Source organism: Brassica rapa, chromosome A05 (assembly GCF_000309985.2).
Source record: "Brassica rapa cultivar Chiifu-401-42 chromosome A05, CAAS_Brap_v3.01, whole genome shotgun sequence".
Taxonomy (NCBI): domain Eukaryota; kingdom Viridiplantae; phylum Streptophyta; class Magnoliopsida; order Brassicales; family Brassicaceae; genus Brassica; species Brassica rapa.
Genome location: NC_024799.2, coordinates 27,563,609 through 27,582,911, shown reverse-complemented (window position 1 = coordinate 27,582,911; position 19,303 = coordinate 27,563,609). Strand labels below are relative to the sequence as shown.

The 19,303-nt window shown below is 33.2% G+C and overlaps 3 protein-coding genes and 2 non-coding genes across 8 annotated transcripts; all 5 read right to left on the bottom strand.

The window, feature by feature from the left end:
* Window positions 1-8,976: 8,976 nt before the first annotated feature.
* Window positions 8,977-10,476, bottom strand: LOC103870965 (hypersensitive-induced response protein 3). Its single transcript, XM_009149165.2, has 4 exons — window positions 10,093-10,476; window positions 9,910-10,030; window positions 9,648-9,836; window positions 8,977-9,566 (listed from the first exon to the last, which is right to left on the bottom strand). The coding sequence occupies exons 1-4, from the start codon at window positions 10,279-10,281 to the stop codon at window positions 9,205-9,207; spliced, it is 861 nt and encodes a 286-aa protein (XP_009147413.1). The 5' UTR covers window positions 10,282-10,476; the 3' UTR covers window positions 8,977-9,204.
* Window positions 10,477-12,321: 1,845 nt separating this feature from the next.
* LOC103870967 (receptor-like serine/threonine-protein kinase At3g01300) lies at window positions 12,322-14,913 on the bottom strand. Of its 2 annotated transcripts, XM_018658751.2 has the most exons (7): window positions 14,573-14,913; window positions 14,456-14,539; window positions 13,787-14,130; window positions 13,577-13,712; window positions 13,344-13,480; window positions 13,143-13,266; window positions 12,322-13,053 (listed from the first exon to the last, which is right to left on the bottom strand). In XM_018658751.2, exons 1-7 carry the CDS (start codon window positions 14,667-14,669, stop codon window positions 12,548-12,550), a joined length of 1,428 nt encoding a protein of 475 aa, XP_018514267.1. In that variant the 5' UTR covers window positions 14,670-14,913; the 3' UTR covers window positions 12,322-12,547. The 2 variants fall into 2 exon arrangements, with proteins under 2 accessions (XP_018514267.1, XP_009147414.1); XM_009149166.3 differs by having other exon boundaries at window positions 14,456-14,912.
* Window positions 14,914-15,319: 406 nt separating this feature from the next.
* On the bottom strand, window positions 15,320-19,297 carry LOC103870968. Of its 3 annotated transcripts, none has more exons than XM_033291492.1 (3): window positions 17,442-19,297; window positions 16,564-17,209; window positions 15,320-16,154 (listed from the first exon to the last, which is right to left on the bottom strand). In XM_033291492.1, the coding sequence occupies exons 1-3, from the start codon at window positions 17,673-17,675 to the stop codon at window positions 16,138-16,140; spliced, it is 897 nt and encodes a 298-aa protein (XP_033147383.1). In that variant the 5' UTR covers window positions 17,676-19,297; the 3' UTR covers window positions 15,320-16,137. The 3 variants fall into 3 exon arrangements, with proteins under 3 accessions (XP_033147383.1, XP_033147384.1, XP_033147382.1); XM_033291493.1 differs by lacking the exon at window positions 15,320-16,154 and having other exon boundaries at window positions 16,304-16,861; window positions 16,937-17,209; XM_033291491.1 differs by lacking the exon at window positions 15,320-16,154 and having other exon boundaries at window positions 16,304-17,209.
* Window positions 18,222-18,316, bottom strand: LOC117134499. The gene has a single exon (XR_004458684.1). It is a non-coding gene; the product is annotated as a small nucleolar RNA R64/Z200 family (small nucleolar RNA).
* Window positions 18,590-18,659, bottom strand: LOC117134496. Its single transcript, XR_004458681.1, has one exon. It is a non-coding gene; the product is annotated as a small nucleolar RNA Z199 (small nucleolar RNA).
* Window positions 19,298-19,303: the final 6 nt, after the last annotated feature.

Sequence of the window (19,303 nt, the reverse complement as noted above, 5' to 3'; positions counted from 1 at the left end):
TTGTTGTCTCCATTTCCCTTGAAAATAGCGATTTATAGTGGTTAGTCCACCAATTTAGGGAGTACTATGAAGTTTTACTAATTTAATTGACAAAAAATTAAAACGATGCCCATGTACCATGAAAATAAGTTTAATATACATTAATACAAATTTAGAATATGTTTAGAAATTTAAAAACAACCCCAAAGATCATATGCTTCATTATTATAGCATTTACCAAAAAAATCAGTATTTTCGTAGGGGTTAGCACATATATTTTGAGAAAAATTCAAAAATATGAAATTTCTGTTTTAATGCATAGTTGCATCCTTCAATAACATATGATTTAGGTCAAAGAGGTTTGGAACTTTTGTTGTCACCCTTTCCCAAGAAAATAGCGATTTTATAGTGATTAGTCCACCAATTTAGGGAGTATTATGAAGTTTTACTAAATTAGTTGACAAAAAATTAAAATGATGACCATGTACGATGAAAATGAGTTTAATATACATTAACAAAATGCAGAATGTGTTTAGAAATTTTAAAACAACCCCAAAGATCATATGCTTCATTATTAGAGCATTTACCGAAAAATTTAGTATTTTCGTAGGGGGTTAGCCCATAGATTTTGAGAAAAATTCAAAAATATGAAAATTATGTTTTAATGCATAATTGCATCCTTCACTAACATATGATGAAGGTCAAAGAGGTTTGAAACTTTTGTTGTCTCCATTTCCCTAGAAAATAGCGATTTTATAGTGGTTAGTCCGCCTATTTAGGGAGTATTATGAAGTTTTACTAAATAAATTGACAAAAAGATTAAAACGATGCCCATGTACCATGAAAATGATTTTAATATATATTAATACAAATTTAGAATGTGTTTAGAAATTTTAAAACAACCCAAAAAATTATATGCTTCATTATTAGAGCATTTACCGAAAAATTCAGTATTTTCGTAGGGGTTAGCACATAGATTTTGAGAAAAATTCAAAAATATGAAAATTTTGTTTTAATGCATAGTTGCATCATTCACTAACATATGATGAAGGTCAAAGAGGTTTGGAACCTTTTTTGTCTCCGTGTTTCTAGAGAATAGCTATTTTATAGTGGTTAGTCCACCAATTTAGGGAGTATTATGAAGTTTTACTAAATTAATTGACAAAAACTTAAAACGATGCCCATGTACCATGAAAATAAGTTTAATAAGTATTAATACAAATGTAGAATGTGTTTAGAAATTTAAAAAGAACCCCAAAGATCATATGCTTCATTAGAGCATTTACCGAAAAATTCATTATTTTCATTGGGGTTAGTTAGCCCATAGATTTTGAGAAAAATTCAAAAATATGAAAATTCTGGTTTAATGCATAGTTGCATCCTTCACTAACATATGATGAAGGTCAAAGCAGTTTGGAACTTTTGTTGTCTCCCTTTCCCTAGAAAATAGCGATTTTATAGTGGTTAGCCCACCAATTTAGGGAGTATTATGAAGTTTTACTAATTTAATTGACAAAAAGATTAAAACGATGCCCATGTACCATGAAAATGAGTTTAATATACATTAATAAAAATGTAGAATGTGTTTAGAAATTTTAAAACAACCCCAAAGATCACATGCTTCATTATTAGAACATTTACCGAAAAATTCAGTATTTTCGTAGGGGTTAGCCCTTAGATTTGGAGAAAAATTCAAAAATATGAAAATTCTGGTTTAATGCATAGTTGCATCCTTCACTAACATATGATGAAGGTCAAAGAGGTTTCGAACTTTTGTTGTCTCCATTTCCCAAAAAAAATAGCGATTTTATAGTGGTTAGTCCACCAATTTAGGGAGTATTATGAGGTTTTACTAAATTAATTGATAAAAAATTAAAACGATGACCATGTACCATGAAAATGAGTTTAATATCCATTAATACAAATGTAGAATGTGTTTAGAAATTTTAAAACAACCCCAAAGATCATATGCTTCATTATGAGAGCATTTACCATAAAATTCAGTATTTTCGTAGGTTAGTTAGCCCATAGATTTTGAGAAAAATTCAAAAATATGAAAAATCTGTTTTAATGCATAGTTGCATCCTTCACCAACATATGATGAAGGTCAAAGAGGTTTCGAACTTTTGTTGTCTCCATTTCCCTAGAAAATAGCGATTTTATAGTGGTTAGTCCACCCATTTAGGGAGTATTATGAGGTTTTCCTAAATTAATTTACAAAAAATTAAAACGATGCCCGTGTACCATGAAAATGAGTTTAATAAGTATTAATACAAATGTAGAATGTGTTTAGAAATTTAAAAACAACCCCAAAGATCATATGCTTCATTATTAGAGCATTTACCGAAAAAATCAGTATTTTCGTAGGGGTTTAGCCCATAGATTTTGAGAAAAATTCAAAAATATGAAAAATCTGTTTTAATGCATAGTTGCATCCTTCACCAACATATGATGAAGGTCAAAGAGGTTTGGAGCCATTTTTGTCTCTGTTTTTCTAGAGATAGCGATTTTATAGTGGTTAGTGCACCAATTTAGGGAGTATTATGAAGTTTTACTAAATTAAGTGACAAAAAATTAAAACGATGCCCTTGTACCATGAAAATGAGTTTAATATACATTAATACAAATGTCGAATGTGTTTAGAAATTTTAAAACAACCCCAAAGATCATATGCTTCATTATTAGAGCATTTACCGAAAAATTCAATATTTTTGTAGGGGTTAGCCCATAGATTTTGAGAAAAATTCAAAAATATAAAAATTCTGTTTTAATGCATAATTGCATTCTTCACTAACATATGATGAAAGTCAAAGAGGTTTGAAACTTTTGTTGTCTCCATTTCCCTAGAAAATAGCGATTTTATAGTGGTTAGTCCACCCATTTAGGGAGTATTATGAAATTTTACTAAATTAAGTGACAAAAAATTAAAACGATGCCCATGTACCATGAAAATGAGTTTAATAAGTATTAATACAAATGTAGAATGTGTTTTTAAATTTAAAAACAACCCCAAAGATCATATGCTTTATTATTAGAGCATTTACCGAAAAATTCATTATTTTCGTAGGGTTACCGGAATATTCAGTTTGATAACCTGCTATTAATTCTTCTTCCGCTTCTGGTAAATCAAAAGGTAACCTCTCGCATTCTGCTAGGGAAGAAATTAGAAAAATGATAAAACCTATAGGTTGACGCCACAAATTCCATCCCCAAAAACCATATTTTGATTGTGCCTCAACTATATCAACTGTACTTAAACTGTTAGATAATCCTAGTCGGTGATAACATTACTATTCTCACCCTATTACAAAACCGTACATGAGGTTTTCGCCTCAAACGGGTTAGCCCATAGATTTTGAGAAAAATTCAAAAATATGAAAAATCTGTTTTAATGCATAGTTGCATCCTTCACTAACATATGATGAAGGTCAAAGAGGTTTGGAACCATTTTTATCTCCGTGTTTCTAGAGAATAGCGATTTTATAGTGGTTAGTCCACCAATTTATGGAGTATTATGAAGTTTTACTAAATTAATTGACAAAAAAATTAAAACGATACCCATGTACCATAAAACAGAGTTTAATGTACATTACTACAAATGTAGAATGTGTTTAGAAATTTTAAAACAACCCCAAAAATCATAGGCTTCATTATTAGAGCATTTACCGAAAAATTCAGTATTTTCGTAGGAGTTAACCCATAGATTTTCAGAAAAATTCAAAAATATAAAAATTCTGTTATAATGCATAGTTGCATCCTTCAGTAACATATGATGACGGTCAAAGAGGTTTGGACCTTTTGTTGTCTCCATTTCCCTAGAAAATAGCGATTTTATAGTGGTTAGTCCACCAATTTAGGGAGTATTATGAAGTTTTACTAAATTAATTGACAAAAAATTAAAACGATGCCCATGTACCATGAAAAAGAGTTTAATATACATTAATACAAATGTAGAATGTGTTTAGAAATTTTAAAACAACACCAAAGATCATATGCTTCATTATTAGAACATTTACCGAAAAATTCAGTATTTTCGTAAAGGTTAGCCCATAGATTTGGAGAAAAATTCAAAAACATGAAAATTCTGTTTTACTGCATAGTTGCATCCTTCACTAACATATGATGAAAATCAAAGAGTTTTAGAACTTTTGTGTTCTCCGTTTCCCTAGAAAATAGCGATTTTATAATGGTTTGTCCACCAAATTAGAGAGTATTATGAAGTTTTACTAAATTAATTGACAAAAAATTAAAACGATATTCATGTTCCATGAAAATGAGTTTAATATACATTAATACAAGTGTAGAATGTGTTTAGAAATTTTAAAACAACCCCAAAGATCATAGGCTTCATTATTAGAGCATTTACCGAAAAATTCAGTATTTTTGTATCCTTCACTAACATATAATGAAGGTCAAAGAGGTTTGGAACTTTTGTTGTCTCCGTTTTTCTAGAAAATATCAATTTTATAGTGGTTAGTCCACATATTTAGGGAGTATTATGAAGTTTTGCTAAATTAATTGACAAAAAAATTAAAACGATGCCCATGTACCATGAAAGAGAGTTTAATATACATTAATACAAATGTAGAATGTGTTTATAAATTTTAAAACAACCCCAAAGATCATATGCCTCATTATTAGAGCATTTACCGAAAATTCAGTATTTTCGTATCCTTCACTAACATATGATGAAGGTCAAAGAGGTTTGGAACTTTTGTTGTCTCCGTTTTTCTAGAAAATAGCGATTTTATAGTGGTTAATCCACTAATTTAGAGAGTATTATGATGTTTTACTAAATTAATTGATAAAAAATTAAAATGATGCCAACGTACCATGAAAGAGAGTTTAATATACAATAATACAAATTTAGAATATGTTTAGAAATTTTAAAACAACACCAAAGATCATATGCTTCAGTATTAGAGCATTTACCGAGAAAATCAATATTTTCGTAGGGCTTAACCCATAGATTTTGAGAAAAATTTAAAAATATTAAAATTCTATTTAAATGCATAATTGCATCGTTCACTAACTTATGATGAAGGTCAAAGAGGTTTGGAACCCTTTTTTCTCCGTTTTTCTAGAGAATAGCGATTTTATAGTGGTTAGGCCACCAATTTAGGGAGTATTATGAAGTTTTACTAAATTAATTGACATAAAATTAAAACGATAGTCATGTACCATGAAACAGAGTTTAATATACATTAATACAAATGTGAATGTGTTTAGAAATTTTAAAACAACCCTAAAGATCATAGGCTTCATTATTATAGCATTTACCGAAAAATTCAGTATTTTCTTAGGGGGTTACCCATAGATTTTGAGAAAATTTCAAAAATATAAAAATTCTGTTTTAATGCATAGTTGCATCATTCAGTAACATATGATGAAGGTCAAAGAGGTTTGGACCTTTTGTTGTCTCCATTTCCCTAGAAAATAGCGATTTTATAGTGGGTTAGTCCACTAATTTAGGGAGTATTATGATGTTTTACTAAATTAATTGACAAAAAAATAAAACGATGCCCATGTACCATGAAAGAGAGTTTAATATACATTAATACAAATGTAGATTGTGTTTATAAATTTTAAAACAACCCCAAAGATCATATGCTTCATTATTAGAGCATTTACCGAAAAATTCAGTATTTTCGACGGGGTACCCATAGATTTTGAGAAAAATTCAAAAATATCAAAATTCTATTTTAATGTATAGTTGCATCCTTCACTAACATATGATGAATGTCAAAGAGGTTTGGAACATTTTGTGTCTCCGGTTTTCTGGAGAATGACGATTTTATAGTGGTTAGTCCACCAATTTAGAGAGTATTATGAAGTTTTACTAAATTAATTGACAAAAAACTAAAACGATGCTCATGTACCATGAAAATGAGTTTAATATACATTAATACAAAAGTAGAATGTGTTTATAAATTTTAAAACAACCCCAAGGATCATATGCTTTATTATTAGAGCATTTACCGAAAAATTCAGTATTTTCGTAGGGATTGTTAGCCCATAGATTTTGAAAAAAAAACACAAAAATGTGAAAAAAAAATTTTAATGCATAGTTGCATCCTTCACTAACATATGATGAAGGCCAAAGAGGTTTAGAACTTTTGTTGTCTCCACTTCCCAAGAAAATAGCGATTTTGTAGTGGTTAGTCCACCAATTTAGGGAGTAATATGAAGTTTTACTAAATTAATTGACAAAAAATTATAACGATGCCTATGTACCATGAAAGAGAGTTTGATATACATTAATACAGATTTAGAATGTGTTTAGAAATTTTAAAACAACCCCAAAGATCTATGCTTCATTATTAGAGCATTTAAAGAAAAATTCAGTATTTTCGTAGGGGTTAGCCCATAGATTTTGAGAAAAATTCAAAAATATTAAAATTCTATTTAAATGCATAGTTGCATCCTTCACTAACATATTATGAAGGTCAAAGAGGTTTGGAACCTTTTTTGTCTCCGTTTTTCTAGAGAATAGCGATTTTATAGTGGTTAGTCCACCAATTTAGGGTGTATTATGAAGTTTTACTAAATTAATTGACAAAAAATTAAAACGATGTCAATGTACCATGAAAATGAGTTTAATATACATTAATACAAATGTAGAATGTGTTTAGAAATTTTAAAAAAACCCCAAAGATCATATCCTTCATTATTAGAGCATTTACCAAAAAACTCAGTATTTTCGTATGGGTTAACCCATAGATTTTGAGAAAAATTCAAAAATATGAAAATTCTGTTTTAGTGCATAGTTTCATCCTTCACTAACATATGATGAAGGTCAAAGAGGTTTGGAACTTTTGTTGTCTTTGTTTTTCTAGAGAATAGCGATTTTATAGTGGTTAGTCCACCAATTTAGGGAGTATTATGAAGTTTTACTAAATTAATTATCAAAAAATTAAAACTATACCCATGTACCATGAAACAGAGTTTCATATACATTAATACAAATGTAGAATGTGTTTAGAAATTTTAAAACAATACCAAAGATCATAGGCTTCAGTATTAGAGCATTTACCGAGAAAATCAGTATTTTCGTAGGGGTTAACCCATAGATTTTGAGAAAAATTCAAAAATATTAAAATTTTATTTTAATGCATAGTTGCTTCCTTCACTAACATATGATGAAGTTCAAAGAGGTTTGGAACCTTTTTTGTCTCTGTTTTTCTAGAGAATAGCGATTTTATAGTGGTTAGTCCACCAATTTAGGGAGTATTATGAAATTTTACTAAATTAAGTGACAAAAAATTAAAACGATGCCCATGTACCATGAAAATAAGTTTAATATACATTAATACAAATGTAGAATATGTTTAGAAATTTAAAAATAACTCCAAAGATCATATGCTTCATTATTATAGCATTTACCGAAAAATTCAGTATTTTCGTAGGGGTTATTAGCCCATAGATTTAGAGAAAAATTCAAAAATATGAAAATTCTGGTTTAATGCATAGTTGCATCCTTCACTAACATATGATGAAGGTCAAAGAGGTTTGGAACTTTTGTTGTCTCCATTTCCCTAGAAAGTAGCGATTTTATAGTGGTTAGTCCACCAATTTAGGGAGTATTATGAAGTTTTACTAATTTAATTGACAAAAAATTAAAACGATGCCTATGTACCTTGAAAATGAGTTTAATATACATTAATACAAATATAGAATGTGTTTAGAAATTTTAAAACAACCCAAAAGATCACATGCTTCATTATTAGAGCATTTACCGAAAAATTCAATATTTTGGTAGGGGTTAGCCCATAGATTTTGAGAAAAATTCAAAAATATGAAAATTCTGTTTTATTGCATAGTCGCATCCTTCACTAACATATGATGGAGGTCAAACGCACTATATATTAATAAGAAAAATTGTTTTTTTACAACAAAAATTATAGCTTTTCATATCGATTCTAATCACTAACTTAATAAAATATGTTCAAATAAGATTTGTGAGGCCCGTTGTGAGGATAGGGCCCAATTCAGTTAGAACACCCCTAACAGACCGATATCGACGTCCGGAGATCGCGGGGAGTTGAAGAAGAATTCAAGGCCGATCGACTATAAAAGGAGATCGACGGAATCAAAGGAGGGACATCGAGAAAATCCTAGAGAGAGTTTAACACACATATCGACCTCATTTCACTTCGCTTTAAGTATTTTCCCTTATCGATCTCATTTGTAATATTGGATCTCATTTCTCTTATTGTATTGAGTCTTATTCATCAATAAAATCCATTTTTGCCTATCGGAATCTGATTACATCGTTGTGTTCTAAAGATATTGTTATCTGCATCATCTTTTCTTCTCCATATTTAACTCTTAATCACTACAAAATATTTAGCGTAGATTTTAGGATCTACATTTAGGTTTTACCTTTAACTTTTATGTTTTTATTCTTAAAATTGTTTTGAACATAAGCACTTAACTATTTTATGTTATATCTGAATTTACATTATGATTTTATTTTTAATTAAGTTATTTTGTTAAACAATTTTTAGTCTTTAATTCATTTTTAAAAATCAAGATATGAAAAACTACAATTTAGTAAATTAGTAGTTCTTATCGATATTAAAACTACAATTTTTTTGTCAAAAAAGAAGAAGAAAAATAACATTTTTTAATTAAAATGTTCTTCAATAAGCAATTTTAATTTTCAACTTTTAAAATTAGAACAAAAAAAATCTCATAGTTATGTTGACCAAGCCATTTTGGTCTCATTAAAAGTCAACCGTTAAATATATAACTAACATCACTAAACGGTTGACTTTTGACGAGAATGAAATGATTTGGTCAACGAAAGTATGAGATTTATTCGTGTTTGACTAGAAGTTGAAGGTTAAAATGGCGTGTTTGTGAGTTGGTGATTTTTTTGACTTATTTTTAAAAGTTGAGGGTTATTTTGTCAATTTTCCCTTTAAAATAACTAACCAAATTCTACATTTGTATTAATGTATTTAGAAATAGTTATAATTTGGTGCACAAAAGAAAAGAGATAGTTATACTTTTAATTTTCACATTCAAACTGAATTAACAGAAATTAATACAAAATAACAAGGGCAGATAAAAAAAAAAAGATAAACCACACAAGAAAAAATGATCACATGGAAAAAGAAAAATATAAAACAACAATCAACATATCATTTTATATCTTTTAAAAATATCACCAAAAAACAGGGTGGAGACGGCTTTCAGACAGTTGACTCTTGACTGAGCCATTTAGGCATTGGTCTGGTGGGCCTGCAATAATCCATTTCGAATTTGTGCCGCCACGTCTGCGACGGCGCCGGGACCGTGAGGAATAAACACCGACGAAGATTTGGAGCTAGCTCCGATATCTCTCATAGTGTCAAAGTACTGAGTCATCATCACCATGTCCAACACATCCTTAGCTGACGTCCCCGGCACGTTTCCAGCGAAGCCGAGAACACTGTCTCTGAGACCGTCCACGATAGCTTGTCTCTGACGAGCGATACCGAGTCCAGACAGGTACTTGGACTCAGCTTCTCCTTCTGCTCTCTTTATCTGAATGATTTTCTCCGCCTCTGCTTTCTCGTTCGCCGCCACTCTCATCCTCGCCGCTGTAAAAAAATTAATTTCAAGATCAGAGACATAACTTTGATTATGTGGTTTCTAAGGTTTGGGAGATTATGTCTCCTTACCGGCGTTGATTTCGTTCATGGCACGTTTAACCTGTTGGTCAGGCTCGATGTCGATGATAAGGGTTTGAAGGATCTCATAACCATAAGCAGTCATGGCTTTGTCTAGCTCTTCTTCCACGGATTTGGCTATTTCATTCTTCTGCTCGAAGACATCGTCCAAGTTCAGCTTGGGTACACATGCTCTGATCACTGAGAGAAACAGAACCAGCATCAGAATCTTTGCACTACTGGGAAAGGAAGTAGATGATGAAGGAGTAGTTACCATCGAAGACATAGGCTTTGATTTGGGAAGTAGGATTGCTAAGTCTGTAGAAAGCATCACTTGCCTTGTCAACCAAGACTCTGTATTGAATGGATGCAACCACTGTCACAAACACATTGTCCTGATACATAAATGATACGTTAGAAGGAGGAGATATGTGTATATGTGTTCAATGCTGCTTACCTTTGTTTTGGTTTCGCATTGAACATCGAGTTGCTGGAGACGAAGGGTGAGATGACCGGCGACATAATCACCTATGACCCAGGGCACAAACTGGAGACCTGGGTTAAGAACTTTTTGAAATTTGCCAAATCTCTCCTTGATGGCCACATCTGATTGCTTCACCAGCACGCAGCACAAAAGGTTCCCCATTACCTCCTAGTCTTGTTGAGATTTAGAACAAGAATGAATTGTATATATATGTCTCTGTCTTTTCCCTCTGTATTGCTCTGTAAAATAGTTAGTGGAGGAGAGGAAAGCCGCATGAGTAGTTATATAGATAAGAGGAAGAAGATGACGATCGTGTCATGATGTCATGTGATTACTCCTCGGAAATTTCGTACTTATTTTATTCGGAAGTGACATTTCTTTTTGAAAAGTCTAAATAGAATGGCATATCTTGGTTTTTGGAGATAGAAATAAATGATCAAACTTGTTAATATTTGTCAGTTCTGGACGAAGACATATGCTTTTTCGATTCATTTTCTTTTTATATTTGACAAAACTTCGATAAGTGGTTTAGCCACCAGATAAACCTTGTCTTGTTTACGCGTGAACCATTCATTTTTTTTTTTTTTTTTTTTTTTTTTGCTAAACTGTAAATATCATTAAAAATGAAACTTTTGTCTTTTACAAAATAAAAGGCTTTTACATACATCTTTCTTGGCAAAAATTAGATAAAAAACAAGAAAGGTAGTAGATTTTTGGCTATTGGATATGACCGGGTCATCTGATCCAAAGTGCCATGATGTTGGTGAATTTGCGCCTCTTGCGCCTTGCAGTTATTGTGTTTCTCACATCTCTGTCTATTAATCTGAAAGTTTCAGCCTGAAGTAGATGTGTATTGTTGTGGAGAGTACTGTTCCTTTGTCTCCAAAGGTGGTAGATGAGCACTTGGGCAACCAGTTTCTTGAGAGTAGGCGTAGCTGATGGGCTGCGAAATCTGCACCATGAGAGGAGTTCAGCCCATGTGATGAATGGTGCTTGTCGTGGAGACAGCCGTGAGAACACTTCAGCCCACAGATGGAGTGAAAACCTGCAACTCAAGAAAAAGGTGATCTCTTGTTTCGACTGAAAAATTGCATAGATCACAGGATGGGTTAATATTCAAACCCCAAGAAACCAACCGGCCCTTTGGGGAGCCTGTTTAAATTGCATAGATCACAGGATGGGTGAACCATTCATTTTACTAGTTCTTTATCTTGGATATTTGTTTAAGAAGGGTATATACACGTACACGGATAGCCTTGTCGGATGACGACTATAACCAAGAACTACATTCATTTTATATGTTTCAATACATAGAACGTTGACCGGACTCTATTTATATTAATAATCTACAGCTATGTGTAGGGTTTCAAAAGTAAAATATTACAAGATGGATGTGTTTTTAAATATTTGTTTATGTTTGCTGGAAAAAGGTGGGAGGGGATTTCCGGATTTTTGAAACTTGGGAGTTTGGAACGGTCCATTGTTTTTGAATAGTTGAATGTTCCGTAATTTTGGATTTAGTCATTAAATTATGTATTTTTTATTATAAACAATGATCAAGTTTCAATAAAGATAAATCAAATTACAGCAAAAAGTAATCAAATTAAAGTTAGTTTTCTGAGTTTAAGTCGTTGGTCCTTGCGGCATGCATGTTTAACAAGTACTAAGATGGATAACTTGCATTTGAGTACATTTGAATAAACAATAACTTCACGTAAGAAATGGTGTCATCCTGTGCCATATTATTACTTTTTAGTCAGATAACTATTCGATTAATCTTATATAAAGCAACAAGCGGCGGATGAGTACCAAATTCAAAAGAGGAAAAGATTCAAAACTCTAGTAAAAGCGAAATTTCAACCCCAACACTTTCCAATACCCCCCCCTTTGTTGATAGTTTTATATGGTTGAGTGCTGGTGAAGCAACTGTGAAGTGTGAAAAGAACTTACGGGGGGCATTGATAATATTTCCGTAATAGCTCTCAAATGCAGTTATATGGGGTGGGTGACGATGAAATTTTAAAAGAGATGATGCAGTCATTGTGACATGTTAAAAGCAGCAAATGGATAAGTCCAAATATCAAAAAGAGGGGAAAAGATTCAAACATTTAATAAGCTTAAACGTCATCCACATTTATATCAAAGGTTAGGTTCGGCTTAGGTTGCGTACTTGGCCGGACTGAGAAATTGCGAAAACACGAATAATAATGAATGACAGTAAATACTGAGACAACCGTTAAAAGCATACAATAGAATACGAAACAGGATGTTACAAAGGGTAAATGTAAATCCACAACATCAGATCTTCTTTCAGATCAATCTTATACACCATAATTTGCCTTTCTCTAAATCGGTTAAGAATATTGGTTAAAAAACAGACAGTTTCCTTGCGTCACAAGAAATAGCCTCTAAAGGAAATGAGATATAGCTAAGTAGTTGCACCTTTGGGCTTAGGAGACGGAATCTGATGACGATAAGGTGAAGAACCGGCTTGTCCATGAGGACTAGACAGTGTCCTAAGCACCGGTTGCCCGTTTCTCGACCCCAACCCACGACCCGACCCAGACCCAGCTTTCAACCGCTCGGCTTGCATTGTCTGGAAGTAGTAGGAAGAGCTAGCCATGTCTTTGAGCATTGGGAGTGGCTTAAGGACTTCAACCACTTCACTCATTTTGGGTCTGATCTTGGAATCACGGCTAAGGCATTGGGCTGCAAGCTGAGTCACTTTCTGAGCTCCTTTGATGGAGAAATGACCTTCCAGCCTCGGATCAAGCAGCCGGTAGAATCTTCTCCTGTCGAGAAGATGCGGTCTAGCCCATTCAACGAGGTTTTGCTCACCACTTGGTCGGTTCTTGTCCATGGATCTTCTACCAGTCAGCATTTCGAGTAGAACCACACCGAAACTGTAAACATCGCTCATAGATGTCAAGTGACCTATAAGGAGTAGTAGTATACAATCATATCAGTGCTGCTAATAGAGAAAAAGATATATAATGAGAGGAGAGAGTGAATGAGAGACTAACCAGTCATAACATACTCAGGAGCGGCGTAACCATAAGTGCCCATGACTCGAGTAGAGACATGTGTTTTGCCTTCGTCAGGAGCATCTTTGGCAAGCCCAAAATCTGATAGTTTGGCATTGTAGTCCTGAGAATATTGGTAACAAGTTTAGAAGCAAGCAAGGACGGGCTTATACATACATAGAAGCTGAAAAGGAAACATACTGAATCTAGTAAAATGTTGGAGGTTTTGAAATCACGATATATGACAGGCTTAAGAGCTTCTTCGTGAAGGAAACTGAGACCCTTGGCAGCACCTAATGCAATCCTCATCCGAATCGACCATGGAAGAGGCAACGACCCTTCCAAGTTCCAACACACACAACAAGTAGGAGAAAGATTTAAAGCTTTACTGTACGTACAATAATGAAGGGTTTGAGAATTGATTTAACACTTACTTCTGAAGAGATGATTCTCCAAACTTCCTCGAGGCATAAACTCATAAACCAGCAGCCTTTGGTCATCTTCGATACAATAACCCACCAGTTTAACAAGGTTCGGATGCAGAAGATTGCCAAGATAGTTAATCTCAGCCTGCAAACAGAAACCTTTTAGTTGTTTTTTTTTAAGCTTTCAACATTTGAAAAAAAAAAGAAAGGATATCTTACAAGCCACTCTTTATGACCCTGAAGTCCATCAAGATTTAAGGTTTTAACTGCCACAGTAAGGCCAGTGCCAGGCTTAACAGGAGCAGTTCCGTTCTCCTCGACCCATCCTTTGAAGACACAACCAAAGCCGCCTTCCCCGAGGAGACTCTCGGGTCTGAAATTTCTAGTAGCTAACTTGAGATCAAGGAAAGAAAACTGCTTGAGGTGAGAATAGATCTTAAGCTCTTCACTGATCATAGGAGTGGACAGAGAGCTTTCAGCATTGCTAGTTGCGGTTGTAGAAGAAGAAACAGGGCCAGCTGGTTGCTCATTTGATTTCACAGTTGTTGCAGACTTACTCCCCACTGTTAAAACCAAATACATCATTACAAAACACATTCACTACTAACTAACTAGTAAGAAAGGATAAAGCTTTACTTATACACTAAAATGGAGGACATGATATGATTAGTTAGATTATTAATAATAATATGGATTAGGATGAAAGTAGTTAAGCTGGAATTGATTCTCAAAGTTAGGTAAACCAACTACATATGGGGAAAGAAGCCTTAGATGGAAAAAAATTAAGTCTTTTTTTTTAGAAACCAAATTCATCACAAAAAGGAAAGGTTTTTTTTTATTAATTGCAGAACCAAATGGAGCAGAGCGAAGGGAGGAAGGAAGGCATACGAGTGGTGGTAGAGAGAGTGGGAGATGAGCTATCAACGTCTGAAGTTGAAGGTAGGCAACAAACCATAACCCTAAATTTGACCCAGCACCCATTTGCTTCTTCTTCTTCGCTGTTCCTGACATTGTTCTTCTTCTGCTTCTTCCTCTTCTTCTTCTTCTCGCTCTCGTTGGGTTTGTTCGATTGCTCCATTACTTTGACGGAATCTAAACTCATCCGCAGAAAAAAGATTAGAACTTGACCAGAGCACGAGATAGAGAGGAAACAAAAGAAAAGAAAAAAACTTCAAAATCCAAATGAGATTAGATAGTTCCGAGCTGCGGAAGAAGAAGAAAGGAGAGATTTTTGGTGAAGAGAGAAGAAGAAGAATCACTTTGAAAAATGGATTAAAAAGCAGATAGAGAATTTTAGTCAAAAAAGGGAATTGATGTCTGCAGAGATGAGATGAGAGAGAGAGAGAGAAAGAAGAAAGAAGGGGCAAAGCGGGCAAGAGAGATAGAGAGAGAGCGATTTGGCATGTGTTTGTTTGCTTACTCCTCAACAGTTACAAAACGCTTTTTTCGTATTCCCCTCCTCTCCCCCCCCCACCCCAATATTTATATTTTTTTATTTAAAAAACTATTGAAGGACAATTATTATAATCAAAACTCATAATTTTATAATCAAACCAGAAGTATTTTTTTGTATTGTGATAACTAATACTTTTATTATTCTTCGATTTTTGAATAAGTCATTCAACAATTTACAATTAAACTATCCACTTACTTGACCTATTCAAATTTGTATTCCAATTCACACTTCTTTTTTGGTCAATCCATTTAATAGTCTAATCTCTCTTGAGATTTTGCCAACAAAACAAAAAAGAAGAAAAATCTATAGACATTTAAGATGTTCTGTGCTTCTTTGGAAGGAAAAAGAAGCTCCTAATCATATTGCTTTTCATTTTCACTTTTTCGATTTAAGTGAAGCTAACCCAGTGAGAAACCAAGGAGAAAAATGAGATTTGATTAACACTAGTACATTACGTCTAAATTTAGCTTTACTCTTAAATGATAAACTTTTTATTCTCTGATCGGCCAATAATTAGTAATTTAAAGTTTGAATTTCCAACTACTCTATGAATTGATAGACTATAAAACATTGTTGACCTAATGAATAAAAAACTCACAACTGCGTAAATATTGTTAATGATTATTAACATTTAACAATCACAAAGGAGAGAATGTTATCAAGCTCTAGAGTACGTCACGGGTGACTCGTTTATATACTATCCTAATGCAAACTACTCAACTGCAAGAGTCCCTTTCACAAATATATAGTATACCCAAAAAAATCAGAATTTACAATCATCTTGGAGAATCGAAATAGCTACGCCTACACTTAAGTTTATTTAATAGGAACTTTGGTAGAAAGTTAATCTGAAACATGTACAATAATAACAAAAACATTAACAAAATTCAGTCGAACGGAAGAGAAAGTTTATACTTCGATTCTATGTATCTAATACAGTAATACAAATGAATACATATAAAGGAATACGTATTGAGGCTTTGTTTTTGGATTAACAAAAGGTTTTGAATTTCTGAAACTATTCTTTCACATTGTTTATTAGTAAAGAAACAACATGAAATAATAACTCTCTAGTTTATTCTCCTCCAAGTTGGTTGTTTCACATATATTACTCTTATCGTTTGTCAGTATCTGCAAGACAAAAAGGAAAACAAAAAAAACAAAATTCAATGACAAAATTACATATAAAAAAAAACTAATTAAACTAGGGATGATGCAGATTTGTCATGTTACGAGACGTAACGAGACTTTTAAGGAAAAAGTATGTCGTGTAGTAAACTTTCATTTTTAGATTCGAAACAAAAATTTGGAAAACAAGAACTTTGGCCACTCATGTCTCAAATGTATCATATACTTTCTTATAAATATTGTTCTCATATGGTAAAATAAAACTTAAAATATTAGCTAGCTAAGATCTAATTATATATATATATATATATATAACTCTTAACAATATATTTTTTAACAACATATTTGATTTGTTCAAAAAAAAAAACATATTTGAAAAGCAATTAGTGTAATCAAAGGAGAAGTTTCGTACCGAGTGAAGGAGGAACGATGATGATGTGCATTGTTGCGTTATTGGGAGGGAGATGCAACTGAAGAGGACAAAGCTTCGCATCATGCAAAGGGTTTCTAGAGCAAACAATAAGATCTTGGATCCCTGTTTCTTCCTCTAGTTTCTTCTTCAATTCTGTCAACTCGCTTCCATGGAATATCAATGATTTTTCTCCTATGTCGTCGTCATCATTCATGTTCCCACAATCATCTCTAGTCTGGTAATATATCAGTCTTCCTTCAGATTTTGGTGGTAAGCTCACAGTAAATGAATCACCTGACTGGTCAAGTACATATAACATCAACAAAAATAACATTTGAAATGTACTACTAGAGTTGGTATCTATGTATAGTACCTCGACCCGTGAAAATGCCGAAGAACTATGGGTAGATTCAGCATCGTCGTTGATAACTCGAACTTGGAGAACATCAACACTCCACAAGACCCAATCTTGTGTGACTGTACGGCTAGGGATATCGTGTGTGATAGAGTTTCTCCAAGGCGGTAAACCTTTGTTAGCTCTTAGATACTGTCCATACCGACTCTTGAACCGTACGTGTTTGCCATTGTCCGATATTGGTTCCCACTCTGCCGACGAATCCAACTTTGCCGGTAAGGTTTGAAGTACCTTGTTTCACAAGTTATTATCAAATCACACGCAAAAAACCTAATAATGATTTAAAGGATAAATTTCCATTGCGCTTTCTTTTGCATTACAGCAAACATAACCATTCCATTGTGTTTTGCAACTTGAGGTAAATTATTGGGATGCCTTGTCATTCAAGATATCTTTTAAAAAGACCTAATTACATTTTAGGTAATTTATTGCGGGGGAAACAAGAAAACCCCCTTGGTAATACATTTTTACCGGTGGCTCCGAGGAGGAAATGATTATTAGAGGCGGTTAGGTATTTGCCGTAACAGCTTTGAAGACGAATGACATTAGACCCACAAACAATCTCAACGGTCCATCGGGTGTTTTTAGTTGTACCGCGACGGTCTTGATGAACGGATTCTTGATCTACGTCAGCGGTTAGGTACTTTCCGTTGTGGCTATGGAGCCGTACAATCGCTGCCTTTCGAAGTATCTCCATTCTCGAATCGATTTACATAAAAGGAAAATCTAAGAAAAACTTATTATGAGACAAAATGGGATCTAAACAGAAACTTTGGTTGATGTTTCGCCACGTTGGCAAATATACTCGACATCATTTTTTCCTTGACGACGGTTTTTTAGGCGCTTACTAACAACACGAATCTGTACTTTTAAGAACTCGCTTGGACAGAGATTTACGTATCATTATTACAGCTTTGCATCAGATTACATTGTCCTTTGGTAAGCTTTCTTATTACCAGTGTAAAATATGAGTTATGGTTAACTGGATTCAACATTAATAATTATTTTGTCCACAAATTTATAATGAACGGCAAAAATACATCTTTTTAACGATGGATCCAGCTTCCGGGCACGACTCATCATAATTTGTATTTTTAACTTGAATTTATGTTTAATTCATTAATACTTGGTTATTCATTTTACTTTAAATTATGTTCAATTCATTAATACTTGGTTATTCTCCAGATCCTTTGGTCAAATAATTCAACATTTGAAATCGCTCTTATGGAGCAAAAACACTCGTCTTCTGCTCAGAAAATATGAATTCATTCTCACTGATTCGTTAAGAATCTCTGAAGTCTGACATGTGAATTTTTCATAAAATCATCACCGCTGGATAAAAGATCAATAAAAAAAAAAGAAAATATTAAAATAAAGTAAATTTCGCAAAAAAGATTTTGAGAGATCAGAGTTTGGTTAAGAAAGTTTTCGGTCACGGTTAATCTGAAACACGGACCAATTTAGTTGCTCATCATATCACTTTTCTTTCTCTTATCCAGATATATATATATATATCGAAAACAAGGAATATCAAATTAAGAAGATACACAATCTGACAAGATCAAAGAAGAAAAAGATTAGCAAAAGGGAGAGAGAGAAAAAATGTTGATAGATCATCAGAGACTTGAATACTAAGAATCATGAAGATCATATTGTTGCAGTATTAGCTCATCATCTGATCTGTTTTTCAATTTATACTAAAAGAGAGAATTCAAACCAAAGAACAGAAGTAAACACTAAACATACTGAAGACCAATAAAGAGAACTGAACGGAGAACCAGTTATTGAGTAGTACTTGATGAAACAGAGGAGAGATGGTTCGTATTTAAAGTCTCTTGCCATAAACATACTGAACACTAAACATACTGAAGACCAATAAAGAGAACTGAACGGAGAACCAGTTATTGAGTAGTACTTGATGAAACAGAGGAGAGATGGTTCGTATTTAAAGGTCTCTTGCCATAAACATACTGAACACTAAACATACTGAAGACCAATAAAGAGAACTGAACGGAGAACCAGTTATTGAGTAGTACTTGATGAAACAGAGGAGAGATGGTTCGTATTTAAAGGTCTCTTGCCAGCGGCGACGTCCGTTTTAACGAGGAAGCCCTAGCGATTACTGGGGTCCTATATGGTCTTTCAGAAGGCCCAATTCTAGTAAGCATGCATGTAAAAAGAAACCTACTCAACTTTATGTTACGGGTTTTCTTTAGTAAAAGGCATATTAAGGGATATAACTGTTGTTTAGGAGGCTTAATGTTTTGGTTACGGCTGGGAAAAAAATCCGGATCAGAAAAACCGAATCCTGATTTTTACAAAATC